The sequence below is a fragment of the Archocentrus centrarchus genome, chromosome 5 (genome assembly GCF_007364275.1).
Source record: "Archocentrus centrarchus isolate MPI-CPG fArcCen1 chromosome 5, fArcCen1, whole genome shotgun sequence".
In the NCBI taxonomy this organism is placed as follows: domain Eukaryota; kingdom Metazoa; phylum Chordata; class Actinopteri; order Cichliformes; family Cichlidae; genus Archocentrus; species Archocentrus centrarchus.
Genome location: NC_044350.1, coordinates 32,022,867 through 32,040,488, shown reverse-complemented (window position 1 = coordinate 32,040,488; position 17,622 = coordinate 32,022,867). Strand labels below are relative to the sequence as shown.

The window sequence follows — 17,622 nt, the reverse complement described above, 5'->3', positions numbered from 1 at the left end:
TTCGTTAAGCATGTTTCTGATTTTTACAGTAAAAAAAAAATCTGACTTTTTTCTACTCTGATCTTATGTTTTTATGTGATTGTAAGTCCAATGTCTTAATACAGTATGTCAAAATGAAAGAATAAGTATACAGTCACACACAAGGTTGTGCTGAAAAAAAATGATACCAAACAAGGCAAGGTAAACAGATTCTAAGGTCAACTATGAAGCTAAACCAAAAATAGTCAAAAATGGCCAAATATACCCCGGACCCCACAGGGTTAAGCCGGTCATGGGGAATGATCGAGAGGCGTTTTGTAAAGTGTGCAGAAAAAAATATAACTTTGACCTGAAACGGTGTGTCAAATCACACTGAGCATCCACCGTTCACCAGCAGCAGATTTGCGCGTGGGGAGCACATCCCTATTTTGTTTTTTGGTGCTACACAAAGCACTGCAACTGCAACCTCAAGGTCAGCTACGAGCACAAGTATTGCCGTCACACCTCAGCAGCAAACCAATATTCCTATATTTTATTGGGAAATAAATAATCGGCTTGTGAAACTTGAATTTCATTGCATTTTGTTTATATTCTTAAAAAACAAATTTAGATAGATTCAACTCATTGTCATTGTTGCGCACAAGGCACACAACGAAATGATCCAGAGACGAGCATCTGCGGTCATGCAGCCAGAGACCGGCACTACCATTAGGCAATGTGGTTTAAGTGTCTTGCCCAAGGACACATCGCAAGACAGGGACAGGGACTCAAACCGGCAAGACGGGCACCTACCCACTGCGCCACTTTTTGAAATGTGTTTGGAATATTAATGTGTATGAGGTCTTAGTCAAGACAAAGTCACAGTTACACCTTCAAGTAAGTGGAATAAAGTTTTGTCTTTCGTGAGAGATGGGCGATCATCTTACATGGCTTATTGCTGTGAATCCACTGCTGCCCCAAAAAAGGCTGCTGCTTGATTTCATCCTGGTAGTAAAAATATTTTAGAGGTAGTAAAAAAAGGTAGTAAAAGGTAGTAAATTTAACTCTAGGATTCCTGTATGAACCCTGTAATCACACTCTTCTATAATGAATCGCACTTTAAATGCTGCTTAACTGTGCTGCACCACGCATTGTGCATTATGAACACTGCACGTTACACTCAGAACAACGAAGAAAAAAATTTTGAAATCAAGTGATGTTTAAATATATCATTGAATCTGAGAAAATCACATTCGAAAAATGAATAAATTGTGACTTAAAAGTGTGGTGCATTGTGCGCGGGCATTATGAATGATGCTCTACAATTCATGACACACATCGAAACAATCCATCCACCCATTTTCTTCCTCTTATCTGGGTCGCGGGGGGCGACGTCCTGAGCAGTGGAGCCCAGACCTCCTTCTCCCCAGCCTCTTCCTCCAGTTTACCCCTGATTCAGACTTCAGCACTGGGACTTTGCAGAGCTACAATGTAACCTATGTAAGTGACCACCATTGTTGCCGCAGTTTATGCTTTATGCAGGAGCATTACGTGTTTTAATTACCTTTCAGTCATGTCCCGGTGTTTTACATGCAGTGGTGGACACATACAAAAATGCTGGGACTTGTTTCCCTCCTGGGTCCTACTCTTTGCTGTGGTCAGTTTTAAGGTGCAACACATTTGTCCCTCCTAGTTTTTTCACTTCTTTGTACAAACTTGGGGAAAGTAGCGGGAAATGCAGGGAAGGAATGGTGTTTCTCCAGAGGTGCACTTCAGGTTATGTTGTATGGCATTTTTCTATAATTATGTCAGGGCTGCAGCTCCATCTGATGATGCTGCAGCCCATGCATTGTGAACATGTGCATGTTTTGCAAAATTTCACTTTAAACTGCATACAAAGTGCTACTGCTATTTTTCTTGTAGTTTAATTGCTTTATCTGCAGTTTTTAATCCGCCTGCTCAAAATAAAATAAGAGGATATTGTCATCATAGCATCCGTCTCTCCGTCGGTCCAGGCTTTACCTTTCTGCTCTGTGGACTGAGTATTGTTAATAGTGAAAACATTTTTTTTGCTGGAATCTGTATTATATCTTTACTAACCCAGGGATGACTAAAGTTTTCGGTCAAGGTCTCCAAATTAGGGCATAATAGTTTTGCAGAAGGTAATAAGGTGTCTGCTGAAGGGTTTTTCTGACTTTCATATTTATTTTATATTTTCATTAATTGCGGGAGGATATCTCCATCAGTGATGGGTCTTGTTCATTAAAGAACTCTAGTCTATTTTGGTTTTGAAGAAGTTCATTAAAGTTAGGTTCAATGCAAATGACAGCAGACAGCTGAGTATCACTGACAGAGTATCTGTATGTGTCTATGTTCAGTTTGATCACTGAGAACGTTTGTTCACATACCAACATCTTCACTGTTGGCATGTAAGAATATTGACCTCCAGTCGCCTTGAAAGAAACTGCAACTTTCTCACGAAAGCCTTTAGCAGGCTGTACATTTCATGTTCAATGTGATCCCTTTATTGATGTTTAGTTCATTCATTAATGCAGTCACATCATCAGCAAATGTAAGACTTTCCTTCCACTCTGTATCGGAGAACTCTGGTATGTCCTTTCCTTTCTTTTCACTAAATTCTCGAATTTCTGCTCACAGGTCCCATGCTCCTTTTTGGGGTTTTTTTGGTTTTTTTTTAAGCACTTAGCCCAGGCTGAGACACCTGACAGCTTTGTGGTAGCCTGTCACCCAGTGTTAATTTTGACAGTAAATTTTGATTTAGTTTTAGTCATAGTCTTTTGACGAAAATGTAAATGGGTGTAATTGGATGTCATCCCCGCCAAGCATTTTCATCTCGTTTTCATTCGTTGACGAAAGTGTCAATTAATTTCGTCATTGTTTTTATCCTTTTAAGTAGTTTTTATTTAGTTATCCTCTCGTTATCGTCATGAATAAAAGGATCGTCGACGAAAACTATGACGAAAATAGTTCGTCAATGAAATCAACACTGCTGCCACTGTGTTCAGTTTCATGCTTTTCCAAAAGTGCAACAAACTGATTCAGTGCTCTAGCCCTCATGAAGTTAATTATTATAGTTACAACATCAACAACACCTCCTGATGTATAATATAATGCAAAATCAAAGATTCACTTCTGGGTTCATTTCAGTCACTTTATCTTGCATCTGCTTCAAAAGTCCTGACATTTTTCCCTGTCAGACGTGGCTAGCCATTGGTTGTAACACCTGCCAGTTTGTCCCATTCAGCTTCAGCCTGTCCAAGCAGGGACTTACCTCAGGTAACATATCACCTAGTCCCTTTCATTGAGCGCATTACTGCCAACTCCTCCATAATCTCAAACTGTTTCAAAGATGAGTAAACTGGACTGTGTCATGGACATCACAGCTGTTGTCCAGAGAAAAAGTCAAAGCTCTACATTTGCTGCAGTGTTCTCGATCTGTTTTGTTAGTTTTCCTGGAGAGGAATACATTCTCAATTGCTTTCTTTTTCTTTTCTTTTTTCCTTTTTCTTTTCTTCTGAGCCCTGAGGAAAAAGGTAGAGTCCACCAAACACTCCCCATCAGAGAATGGCTTACTGTTCTTTGTGAAAATCACAAAGCTGGTCTTTACTGCTTTATACCTGGGTGTGTAAAACTTGGTGAAAAGTCCTTGTTGCCTTTGCAGCTTTGCTGCCAAAAGGTTAGATGTCTGTTCCCATTCTGCATCAATCAAGCTCTTGTATTTCATTGTGTAATCGGGTCATACTAGCTTTCTTACCCTTCCAAACAAGTTGCGCTAACTTGATTATGAGTCAGAGGTTTTTCCACCAAACCATTCAGGTGTGGAAGAACACCCTTAACATCACCTCGTAGGCAGTAAGAAAATATAGTTTCATCAGCGTGTTCTTAAAGCAGGTGGAGAGCAGTGGAAACAAAGGCAGGACCTTTGAGAACTGATAAATGTTGTACAAGTTCTTGTAGTGTGCATGTGTGAAATCTGGGGCTGTGGTATTGCTTGAATAATAATCATAATGTTGGTATACAGCAGCATCTTAGATGCGATCTGGCTGTTTTGTCTCGAGTGTCTGCTCTGGTGCATCAAATGAAGTGCTCCCTATTCACTGGTGAACTGGCCAATCCCAGATGGTTGTGTCGGCCTGCTTTGATTAACTGCTCTCTAATCACACAGCTGCATCTGCTGCCTGCAGCTGCATTTTCACTCTGAATGAAACCTGCAAGTGAAACAACGTTAACCAAAGAGGCAGACTGGCTTTTCATTTTGGTCTTCCAGTTCTAGTAATGTCAGTCTAGTAAAGCACATTCAGGCTGTACTTTGTGTCAGATTAATATATATATATATATATATATATATATATATATATATATATATATATATATATATATATATATAATTTTATTTTATTTATTTATTTATTTTTTTTCCCTGCAGTGGTTTTGTGAACTGGGTTTGGTGATATATTTAGGGTCTCAGATTTAACTTCCCCAATATTTGAGAAGTGTTTTTGGTGGCTTTCCGTTCAAGTTCATGTTTCTTTTTCCTTTCCTGTCTGACAAAAATGAAACCTAAACTCAGAGCTGGTTAAATCTGAAAATGCCTGTTGAGTGTCAGGGCAGAGGGGGATACAAACAAAAAAACAAAACAAAAAAAAGCCCAGAGCTTTCTATAAAGTCAAAAATGCAAAGGTGTGTGTGTGTGTGCGCGTGTACTGCATGGTGCTGCAGTGTTTGAGGTCACTGCCTGTGCCCCTCATGCACAGACTGGCACAGAAATCTCTCTTTTGCTTTTAAAATGGCAGAAAAGCATTATAGACTAATTTTTTAATACTGTACAAAATTAGATTGAAACTTGTTGATGCTACAGTCTTAAATAATTTAGCTCTGGGCTCTGCTGGGTTTTGTTCAGCTAGTCATAAAGATGTGATTCTTTGAAAATACAGTTAGGAGTACAGTTGCCTTGAGAGCTTGAAAAGAACTGAAGGAAGCCTCTTGGATGAGAGACGTCAAAACCTAATGAAGTCCAGTTACCGCCTTTTCAAGCTCTCAAGACTACCATGACCTGGATGGCTGAGAACCGACAGACGTATGAGCACGGTTGTTGACATAGATGTTAGCAGGGCTTTTACTTCCTCAGAACTACACAGTACTGTAAGCATAATTTGGCCACAGTACAGGCAGTGAGTCTGTGTTGTCCTATTAGCTAAAACAATCTAAAAGATGGACTATCAGATGTAAAAATGAGGCGATGTCCTGAGTAAGACAGTATCAGTTAGAAAATTGTACAGGTGTTCATTATAAGTCCATAAGTAATTTAATGTATTTAAATGTTTAAAAGCACAGAGGTTCTTTGTTCAACAGTCTGATGGAGGTAGAGAGACAGCTTGAGATGGTTAGTTTTGGATTTCTTGGTCTAAAATGTCGTCCAGTTCATACTCATGTGATGAGTCAAATGTCAGCTGAGCAATCAAATCTTCTAGGCCCACAGAGAACAGAAGTGAGTTTCAGAGGACTCACTGTCAGCAGAAGCATTTTCAGTTTATTTCCACGGTGCTTTATGAAGATATTGTTGAACTGGGCCCGTATTAAGAAATTAGAGACATTTCAGCAGATTTAGTAACTTTATAGTGTACCTCACAGTTTAAATATAAATGTATCCTATTAACATTTGTTTTCTCTTTAAGAATATTGAGACATAAGAATAAACTTTTTTTTTCAGTGTTGGTGCGTGTCACCACCTACACCACCTACGGCGATGCTGTAAGAGGGGAGGCTAAGGAGCACAAAAAGCTGAATAACCTGACTCAAGAAGGCAAACTGAAATTATTCATAAACCCACCGTGAGTCTGGTGCAGTCTGCTTCTGGATGGTAACTAAGGCAGGAATTATACTCGCTTGTGGTCATGGGCTGCTGCAGATACCACAGACACCCCCCCCCCCCCAAAACTCCATTTGGGAGGCCAGCTGAAGGATTCATGCAAAGTTGGCACACAGTAGTTGTATTGTCACAAACAAATCAGAGGGTGTGCAGGCATCTATTCGGAGCTTCATGTTCACACCTTGATGCTAAAATTTAGGCCACTCAAATGCATACATAGAGACATGGAAGACATGAATCAGGCCAATTTGCTTACATGTTCAGTCAGAGTTTATGTATTTATCATTAACCTTTTTTTTTGTTTTTTGTTTTTTTTTTACATTGAACACATCTGCAGAGTCTAGGGTCATGGTTCTTTGAGTGCCCACATAGGGTTGGGGAGGAGTTGCGGCAAATGGAGGAGTTCAAGTATCTTGTCGTCTTGTTTATGAATGAGTAGAGGATGAAGCAGAAGACAAACTGCTGCCCATGCAGCTTGGATGAATGGTATAAGGGTAGAAAGGGACGTACTGACATTCAGAGAGGGATTGAATTGCTTTTTTTTTTGTCAATTACTTTGGCACCATTTATCCATGCAGTTAAAAACCCTGGTCATTATGGCTGTTGATGACCTTTGCTACATGTTGTAACTGTGTACTGCCACCAGGGGACGCTGGGGAAAAAATACGTAGAACAGCCGTTAATGTGGGCGACTTTGGTTTGTCCTGTTGTCGGTCTTTCTGCTTTACCCTGACAACATAGACAGAAGTGATTAAAATCTAAAAACTGATGTTTAGTGAAGCAAAACAGTGTTAAAAATCATTAAAAACTCTCCCTACAGCCCATTGTTTGGGCTTATTTGGTCTCTGTTTTCCTCACACTTCCTCCTCTATCTGGCAAATTCTGCTGTCCTTCCCTTTCTCGTTCAAGCCATTTTAATATAATTTTTACTTCCTTTTTTAACTTGGTATTTTTAGATTTTTACTTTTTTAATTTTGCTTTGTTTTTCTAATTAATTGTGCTTTCTTCCTTTGTGTGTGCGAGTTCCCACAATCCCCCTCTCTGCATAGTGAGATACTGATGCAGGGCCATAAAGCTGAAGGACTTGAGGAAAGGTTTATTTTGTGGCTCCAATGTTTAAATTTTATTCAGAGGTTATCGGGCTTGAGTGAATCTTGGAGGAAGGAAAAAAACAGCCAACCTTTTCATAATCTGGGCTTGTCCTTTTTAATATTTTTCAATGTTGTAAATCAATGTTTAAAGACAAACAAATGGCTCAGAATGAATAGCTGTAAAAAATCTTTTTTCTCTGTCAGCCCGAAGGCCATCACATGCAAATGGATGCAGCCAAGCCCTTCAGTAAAAGACGATTAAGAGTTTTTCCTGGCTTACATTGGGCCTTTGAGCTGTAACTCTGTGAATTTTCACATTTGATCAATGTGCAATAAAGGTCCTAAATTCTACCACTAAGACCTAATAATCACAATAATAATAATAATAATGATGCTGTCAACAGGAGTGGTGCAACTGATTCAGTTTACCGTGTGGCTGCAGAAAGAGACCAGAGGGGGTGTACTACGAAGTGAGGTTTATGATTGGCGATTTATGTTGAGCTTAAAGTCAGTTTTCTGTGTCACGAAAGCAGTTCTCTCTTAATCTGACTATCACCATAGTGACTTATACTGAACCACACAACCTGTTTGACAGCAGATATGTTCAGAGTTTTGGCTTAAAATGGCGCTGGATATGGAGAAGGTGGACTGCGCAAAAATTTTTTTTTTTTTTTTTTTTTTTTGGAAAATAAAAAAGTAGACGGCGCAGAATGGTGGAGTAGGTGGAAAATGCGCCTGCCACCGGCATAATTTGAAAGCCCTGCATAAGGTTATTTAAAATGTGGTAGTAACACATACTTCATTCAAAACTTTTAATCAGGTTTGCTACTGATATAACTTTAACAGTCCATTTTTCCAACCATAAAAAAAAAGTATATAGTACTTTTTCGTCCCTGTAAAACAAAGTTGGCACAGTTTCACCAGTATCCCATCACTAAACGTGCCGCTGAATGCTATCCGGTCTTTAAGTCGGACATCATTTCTGGGTCCAAATGCTTCTAAATAAACAGCAATGGTATAACCAATGACTGTTCACTATTAAAGATGATTGTAACATACCTTATCAACTGCAGCCATTTCCGCTACCCTTTCTCATCGGTAAAATCACAGCTGAGTGTGTTTTTTTTCGAGATAAAACAACCAGGGACACAGCATTGCGGAAAATTGATCACGTGACAGTTTGGACCCGCAAATGGAGTTCTACGTCATCACTTAACAACCGGATTGCACATGCGTGAAGCTCGCCAGAGATAGACAGACAGGAAGATGTCTCACTACGTTTAAAAAAAAAAAAAAAATCACCAGTAATAATAAACGACTATTATCAACAATTAAATTCGTCGTCAACTATTTTTATTGTCGACAATGTCGACTAGTCGTTGCAGCCCTATTCCAGATATCAAATGTGATACACACTTCAGGTTTTAGATAGACTACATTGCCAAAAGTATTCACTCATCTGCCTTCACACGCATATGAACTTGTGTGACACCCCATTCTTAATCCATAGGGTTTAATTTATGTCGGCCCACTCTTTGCAGCTATAACAGCTTCAACTCTTCTGGGAAGGCTTTCCACAGGTTTAGGAGTGTTTATGGGAATTTTTGACCATTCTTCCAGAAGCACACTTGTGAGGTCAGACACTGATGTTGGAGAGAAGGCCTGGCTCATAGTCTCTGCTCTAATTTATCCCAAAGGTGTTCTATCAGGCTGAGGTCAGGACTCTGTGCAGGCCAGTCAAGTTCTTCCACACCAAACTGGTTCATTCATGTCTTTATGGAGCTGCTTTGTGTCGGGTGTGCAGTCATGTTGGAACAGGAAGGGGCCATCCCCAAACTGTTCCCACAGAGTTGGGACCATGAAATTGTCCAAAAAGTCTTGGTATGCTGAAGCATTAAGAGTTCCTTTCACTGGAACTGAAGGGCTGAGCCCAACTCCTGGGGAAAAGAAAAAAAAGCAAAACAAACAAAACTCCACCCCCCACCCCCACCAAACTTCACATTTGGCACAATGCAGTCAGACAAGTACCGTTCTGCCGGCAACCATCAAACCCAGACTCATCCATTGGATTGCCAGATGGAGAAGCGTGATTCATCACTCCAGAGAACATGTCTCCAGTCCTCTAAGCCACACCAATGGATCAGATGCTTTGCCATTACCCATGGGGATGTAAGGCTTGGATGCAGCTGCTCAGGGATGGAAACTCATTCCATGAAGCTCTGTGCTCTCTGTTCTTGAGCTAATCTGAAGGCCACATGAAGGTTGGAGGTCTGTCGTGATTGACTCTGCAGAAAGTTGGCAAAATGAATGCAATGATTTGGATGGATCAGTGAATACTTTTGGCAATATAGTGTATATTGTGTGTTTTGATCAAGTGTTTCCTCAGATTAGATGTGCTGTCATTGCCAGCTCTGCATTTTGGGCTACAAATTTTGCAGAGTGTTGACCGTACCAAGTTTTTAAAAGTGGAGCCACATCTGAGACTGCTTTGAGTTTTTTGTCTGGCTTCAACATGTTGCAGGAGCAATGTCACATGGTCATGTTCTTTTCTTCGTCTAACTCAGATGTGTTCTGGTACTAAAATCTGGCACCGATTCATCAGTAATACTGATGTAATTCAGTCAATACCCAACCCTAGCCAGGGTGTCATTTGTTTCTTCACGTGGTCTGAGACAGTTCTAAATTTCTTCATAACAAATTCAGGGACAGAAATGTTGACAGTTCTCATTTGTTACACAGTTTACGCACAGATTGGCACGTTTGTGAATGAGGCCCATTCTCATCTTGCATGTCCAATTGTAAGTTATAGTTAAAATATTTTAATTTATTGTCACGCATCTCTTTAAATTTAGAAACAGGCGTTCTGTTTCTCCCGTTAAACCCACCAGACTCCACTGCCACCCCCCCCAAAAAAAAAGCAAACGAAACACTAACTTTACCTTTGAGAACACAGAGTTTGACTGTGATTCACAGTTAACAGGTCTAAACCTGTCTCACAAACTAATCTAGTGAGGCAGTAGCAACAGGTTATGTGTTCTGCAAGTTTTCTTTCTTCAAATACAGCCTATAATACAGCTCACTATGATAATCCAGGTTTGCATTGACATAGGGAGGAGTGAACAGCAAGGGTCAGGACTATGGTTGAATTTTTAGCTTAACTCCTATTGGTTACCTGTTTTCTGTTTAGAGAGTGAAATCCTTACTGGCTTGTTGAGCTGAAAGGGGTCCTAGAAGAATGCCAGCGGCACGAGACTTCAGATTTTCACAGCTCATACTTTACACCCTAGAGTTTATAAAAACCCCATCCACCCATAATCCCATTAAAAAAAAAAAAAAAGAAAAAAAAAAATCATATGGGACCTCTTGAAGGCTGTGGTTCTCTGCAACTTCAAAAATCTTGTTTTACTGTGTTTTGGGTTTCATTTATTCAACCACAACCAATATTTATGTTTACCAGTCAGTTTAAATTTTTTATTTATTACAATGCTGGTAAACAATATGACTCTTCACTAAATCCTCCTTGGGTGGCACCAAAAGTTTTCAGTTCTCTATGCAGGAAAAACACTGATGGATTGCAGTCGTGACCAGTGCAGTAAATTCTATAATAAGTATGATAAGGGTCTTTCCTGGCTCAGGGTGGCCCTTTTAGCAGGTGACTGTGGACAAAAGAGCATGAAGCATGCCCTCAGTGGGCCTGTATTGCATTTCTTGACAAATCTTTGTGTTTCTCTGTAACTTGTGACCATCACCAGCTACTGTAGATTACACAAATCCTACATGATAAAATACAGGCACGTGCTTTATCCTTGGCAAAGATAAAGAAAACGCTCGCTGTCACTATTATACTAGAGTTCCAGGGTGAAAATAAACAGTTGTACATCTCTACACAGAGACACAGAACCACCAAAAAAGGGGCGCGGAGCCACCACAGAGTGTTGGAATCGCCACAAAGAGACTCAGAACCACTGTGGAGTGGATCTGAATTACCACAAATGCCTTTTTTCTACTAGTACCTACTTGGCTCGACTCAACTCTGATCTACTCTGTTTCAGTAGTTTCATATTAGGATTGAGTACCGCCCCAGCAAGACAGTCTGAAAGTCCTGTGACATCATTTGTATGCGACACAAACCCAGTCAGTCTGTCTAGCTCCCTCTGGATTCTGTCGTCACCCACCAAGCAAAGAAAGTGCAGGGTTCTAGCCAGAAAAAATTTACATCCCGGCGGTATCGGAGTATCAAAATCACAACAGAGAGACTAAGAACCAGAGACCTAGAACCACCACAGAGATTCAAAACCATCACAAAGAGGCTCAACCACCAGAAAGACAGAACCACCATGGAGAGGTCCAGAAAAAGAGGCTAAGAACCACCGCAGAAATCTGGGTGAAAACCTTGCAGATATGTAAACTAATAACCAACTGAACAAATAAGATGTAACTTGTTACGTCTCTCACAGAAGTACCATATTTCTCATGTTGACATTTTGATTCAACCTGTAAGTATTAATAAGAACCCTTTTAGCTAGAGTCCTGTTAGCATCCAAGGGTTTGCATATCAGAGGACAGATAAGCTTGAGCACAACTGAATCTGATGTTGAAGTGAGGTTGATAAAGCATAGCTGGCAGTTTGGTGGGGCTTGTTTCACTAAAACAAGGTCTCATGTATTTAATGTAGATGACTAACTATCAAATGGCAAGCAGTGGCAAGTCTGAGCTGAGTGTTACTGAGGGGAAAAATGGACTGATGTTTGATTCAACATGCAGTAATCATTATTCCAGTAACCTCATTACTTCAGCACATATCAAAACAGCTGTGTCAACCTCATGGTAAATCATACATTTCTGGAATTTATAATTATAAATTCAGTTACTGGGCAGCTAACATTTACAGAGACTGAAAGCTTTTAAGTGGCGTATAGCACTTTGTGACTTTTTGTCTGTGAAAAGCACTGCATAAATATATAAATAAACTTTACTTATTTTCTTTATTGTTTTAATTAGTCTAGCTGCTGACACATGCCACATAACAACTTGTTACCACCACTATACATGTGCAGAAAAGAATCCAAACAGTTTTAATTGTCATTCTGTTGTTGTGAATTTTAGTTTGTTTGTTGGGACCATGCAAAAAAACAACTAAACTAGGGCTGCAGCTATCGATTATTTTAGTAATCGAGTATACTATGCATTAGTCCATCGATTACTCGAGTAATCGGATAAATACTTTTTTCGTATTAACAGTTCATCTGCATATTTTAACTTCCATACTGCAGTTTTTCCCTGTGTGAAACAAACAGGGTGGATGGAGCAGCTACAATGTTCTCTTTTCTTCACTTATTGATCAGGTGGTTGATGAAGGACCTCCAGCAGTTTCCCAGTAAACGTTTAATGGAGGTTACAGGGACGAAAAAAGCTTCTTTTGGAAGCTTCTTTCCATCTGAGCTCACCGTCTCACTGCCTCTTTGTACTTGTGCAGACAGACTGCACGTAGAACAGCTGACTGCTGTCGTCGTGTTATCAGTGTTTATGTTGAAAAACTGGGGGCTGCAAGAGCGCAATGTTGTAATCCTTTGTATTCACAAGCATTATCCTAAACTCGTTTCTACTGCAGGTCTATATTTAGTCACGGATTAAAGTGTGATGGGGGAAGGGTCCTTCCGGTACCAGACAATCACTAGTGCTAATGGCGGCACTCGCTAGTAAAGCGCGGTTAAACTGGAAGCTGAAGTAGAGAAGAAAAAAAAAACCAGCTGAAATTCTCAGCACAGTGAGCACAACACACAAATATGGTAGAGAGCGGTGGAGGCGTGGAAAACCATGTCAGCGATGATCCACTTTAAGTGTCAAAGTGAATCTGTCGCAGCGACTGAGAGTTTTTTAGAATTTAGGGTTTTTTTTGTTTTTTTTTAAATGACTGATACACACTCCAGTCCAGTAGGTGCTAACTTGCATTTCTTTAAAGTTTAAAGAAAGTTTAAGGAAGTTCCTTCTCTTTAGAATGCCAGCCACCCAGTTCCCACCTTAAGCTAATACATCCTGAACAAATTGATATTTATCACCATGTCCCTGAACATGGCAACAAAAAAGGAAAGCAAAGGGAAATAAGGACAAAAAACTAATTACAGGATAGAGAAGACAGAAATTAAGGAAAGACTGGATCCTAATTGTAAAAGTAGAGTAGGTATGTCTCCTGAACCCAGACTGAGAGCTAGGTTATAATTCATTATTTTCAGTGATTATATTTAACTGAATATGTTCCTGTTTCCTCCTCACAGAATTCAAGATATGGCTGACGAGGCACGAGGTTCCACGGTCGGCCGGCCATTGGCATTCGCCAATGAAGAGCGGAGGGCTGTTCACTCCTGGTCCCGCATCTCAACAGCAGGGCATAATGTCCTCCTTGATGCTTTGAAGATTCTCAGCCCAGTGTCCTGTGACCTTTCGAGCACTGAGGAACTTGTCACCTTCCTGCAGGAGATAAGTGAGGAGGGTCACAAGCCAATTGTGCTGCGCAGCAAGGATGTATACGGCTACCGCTCCTGCACAAGCCAACCCCTGACTGAAGATATGCTGAAACCACCAAACAGAAATGTCAAACCCACCGCTAAGAGGCGGAGAAGGAGGCCTCTGACCAAGAAGAGGGAGGTGCACCCATCCTGGAGCACCTCTGAGAGGAGCAACCCCAGGATTCAAGGCATGAGGCCTCCAGAACCGCTGGTGGACCACCGCATCCTAATCTGTAGCAGGACACCCAGTCGGACTGTGGAGAAATCAAAGGTGGATGTGCAGCAGTGCCTCAGACTGACTAGTATTGAAGGTCTATCTGGCTTCCACACGGCCAGACTCCAGATCCACACTGCTCCACACTCATCCTCTGAGGCGCCCTCAGGTGGCTTTTTACAGCAACAGCACCCCCCAGCGCTTTCAGGAATACCTTCTCAGCCTTCTCAGAACGGTGGCGGGGCACCCACCAAAGCTGTGGCCTTGTTCAGCCAGAAGAGCCTGTCCTGTCCCATCCGACTAGACGGCGCTCTCATCGGAGACTCTGCACCGGTCTTCTATGCTAATGGCCGGGCATTCCCACAGACTCACACAGAGCTGACCAGCAACGGCTGGAGGAGCAATGGCCTCCACAGAGACGTTCGTGGCCCCAAGGAACTAAGCAACCCAACCCGGCAGAGAAATGGCTGGAAGGACAAGAAAAGTTTTAGGTGTAAAGTGATAAAGGTGGATGACTCTCGGTCTGTGACGGAGGCGTGCAGAAAAGCGCAAAAGATCCTACAGGTCAATCTTTCTCCAGTGATTCAGATCCAACCTCTCAACCATGTGCTGAGAGGCTTCAGATACCAGAACAAGTGACAATTCCCCTGAACTCACAATTTATTTCCTTTAGCACATGTTAGTGTTTTACAGTGGCCTCCACCAGTAGGCATCCGAGTGTTGGATATGGACAAGAAGTTGGTCTGTTTGTGGAACTGCTGGTTTCTGACACAGGCACCTGGGATTTTAAGGCATTTGAAGTTAGGTGGTGGTTTTCCTAGCAGGCTGGGAAATGACTATCGGCCAAATGCTGGTACATTTTCACTGTTGATGTTCATTTATGCTACGCAAAACTTCAACCAAACATTCTTCTGCTTTGAGTTGTTTGGGACGCAATTGAGCTTGTACCAGAATCAGCACCTTTAACGGTTCGTTGGGTGTAGAGTATTTAAACTCATTTGAAGTAGAACGCCATTTGTTAAAATGTTTTGTTTTTTGGGTTTTTTGTTATTTTTATTTGCTACATCACTCTGCGACACCACATTTTCCACTGGAAAGAAGGGAAAAAAAAAAAATGAAGCTAGTGCTGGGACAACAGTATCCCACTGTTTGGTTCCTATAAATGAGCTAAATTAAAGGAGGGGGAAAAAGCGAGTCTTCCTTTTGTGTAGTTTTTGTTTCCACTGGAAATCAGAATGGCATTCTGGGCATGAGCACAGCATTGAACCAAACATTTAAAACGAAAATCCATCACAAAGTGTTCCTTAGGTTTAGAGAATCAACAGACAAAAACAAAGTGTGTGTTAAACAATATTTGTCTTAAAATGATAACATATGAATCGGTTAAAGAAAACAAGTACGGAAGAGGTCTTTTGGCCTTTTTAGTCTTTAAGGGGGACTTATTATGCTCATTTCAGCTCCATATTGTTATTCTAGCCTTGCATGATTCACAGTTCAAAATAATTCCTGTTTATATTACACTGAGCATTGGTGCACCTGCCATCTGAAACCAGCCAGTTTAGCTGGTCGTCCTTTAAGGCCACCCTCCCCTTTATAAGCCATCTTTCTTCTGATTGGCTGCCCCTCACATACAGCCAGTGGGTGAGGCTCCTGTGATAACAGTCAAAACTGTGTGTCTGAGATGGCCGTATAAGGACATCCTCTCTCATTGACATCACACAAAGCCAAGAGAAGAAAAAAAATTCTGAAGCCTGAGGTTTTGTCTCACGGGAATTCATTTGAATCTGTGATCATGTTTATAATAAGCATGTAACAGTGTATATATGGTAGAAAATGAAAAGCATAATGGGTTCTCTGATTTGATATTAAAGAATTTGAACTTAAATCTGAAATATTTTCTCATGTCCTTGCCATTTAAAAACCCAGATGATACGACCTTTAGTTTATGAATTTTGGCGTTTTTTCCAATTCACAGCGCGTGGCTCTGATTCATGACTTAAAGATGTTTCATGTGAAAAAGGAATAAATGTCCAATGCATGTACTCAGCTGCTGCTCCAGATTTCTTATTGTCCAGTACGTAACAGGCAGAAATCACACAGGAGTCCTGGTGTAACACATTTGTTTGGATGATTTAATGGGATTTGTGGTGGAATTTGTTTACTTTAGCTGCAGGCCTGTTCATTTCCTGTCCGGCGTCACATTAAGTTTAATCTGCCACCAGAACTCATTGGTTATCTGCTCTGTTGAGCTGAATTGGCCCAGTGAAATCTTCATGATTCCTTGAACTTCTCAGCTTTGATTTAAGTGTTGTGGCCCACCTTCAGGCTAAACAAAATGCACTTTGATAGTGTGACAGTGCGTCACTGTCACCTGTTCCTGACACAAAAGTCTTTAATGTTCGTTTGCGCTGCAGCATTTAGAAATCATTTGAACTCTAAAACTCTGATTTCTTTGACTCCACGCTGGTTTTCTCTACAGGTGCTAACCTTCCAACGGTGGTGCTGAATGAAAAGACTGGCGCAAGAATGTCTTGGTTTTCTCTTCTAGCTAAAATTGATGCATTTACGAGCAGGAATGTCCTGTTGAGGGATCGATAGCTCTACTGCCTCTTGCAGGTTGGGATGAGCGTGCCAAACCGCCTTGTGTTTTCCAAAGGGTTTCTACTGAGGAACCAAGGGAATCTGTTTTCATGTTATCTGTGACAAACATCTGCATTTTCCTCCAGAAAAACACATTCCACCAAATATTGAGTGCCAACATTAGTTTGACAAAAAAAACCCCAAAAACCTTTTAAAGACTTTTTTTCTGAAGCTTTTACTGACTGCAACACCATTAAATTAAGTTATACAACCCCAAGAAGAAATCTGCAGCTCAGTAAATAATGGCAGGCTTTGGATTTCCAAATATCTGTTTTGATGTTTAAATGCTGTTTTCTCATGTGGGATCCATGGCAAAAAGAAAACATCAAATTTGATCTGGAAATCTGTGCTTTTAGGTTTTGAAGCCAGTGCACGATTGATTGAATTAGAAATCTTACCCCCACCTCCCACCTTGTTTGAACTGAGACCACATCTGCTGTTTGGCATACACCTTTACAGATTTCCCACATCAGTTCTGATAAATTTTTCATTCTGAGACAGTCTGTTTTCTTGTACCCCCTCTCGACTGGCCTATCATGACTCTTGCCCTTTTCTAGATCTGCTTTCTGTTAGTCTTGTTTGTGTGACACTTGTATAATAATGTATTTCCTACATGATCTTTGAAAAATGTTTTTGTTCAATAAAACTGATCTGAAATGTATCTGTACAGTTTTTTTTTTGTCACCTGTAGATGCACTAAAGCAGGTTCTGTATAAGACACGATTACTCTGTAATCCTATAGTAATCCTGGCTCACGAGGTCTTGTGTTATTGACCATTATCTGTTGTTTATCTGGGGCCCAGTCATGGGGGCAGCAGCCTAAGCAGACAAGCCCAGACATTCGTCTCTCCAGCCACATCCTCAGCTCCTTCTTTCGGGGCGATATAGAGGTGTTCTCAGCCAATAGGTATTCTCTCTCCAGCATGTCCTGGCACTATCTTTTAGGGAGACCCCAGCCAACCTTTAGAGGAAAGTCTGTTGCTTTTGTCATTCTTGTGGTCAGTACCCAGAGCTTGTGGCCATAGGTGAGGGCACAGCTTCACTTTCACATGCCGCTTTCTCTTCTCTACAGAAATGTCCATTTCACTGCTGAAATAATGAATCAGTATGTCAGTCTTGTACTCCACTCGCCCCTCACGTGTGAACAAGACCCTGGGATAATTAAATACAGCAGCTCTTGGGACAACAATTCATCTCAGGACCCTTTCCTGGCTGAGACTTGGAGGTGCTAATTTTCTTCCCCGCTACTTGACACTCAGCTGCAAACTGCCTCGGTGCATGCCACCACCTGATGAATCCAGCAGCATCAGATCATCTGCAAAA

At 41.0% G+C, this 17,622-nt stretch overlaps 1 protein-coding gene across 1 annotated transcript in view; it reads left to right on the top strand.

Annotated features, from left to right (window-relative positions):
• The window catches only part of ccdc71 (coiled-coil domain containing 71), a 31,490-nt gene extending 14,540 nt beyond the window's left edge, over window positions 1–16,950 (top strand). The window contains exon 2 of the mRNA XM_030730229.1: window positions 13,215–16,950. Within this exon, the coding sequence (XP_030586089.1) occupies window positions 13,225–14,298 (1,074 nt within the window). The 5' untranslated portion in view covers window positions 13,215–13,224 and the 3' untranslated portion in view covers window positions 14,299–16,950. The remainder of the gene's footprint in view (window positions 1–13,214) is intronic.
• Window positions 16,951–17,622: the final 672 nt, after the last annotated feature.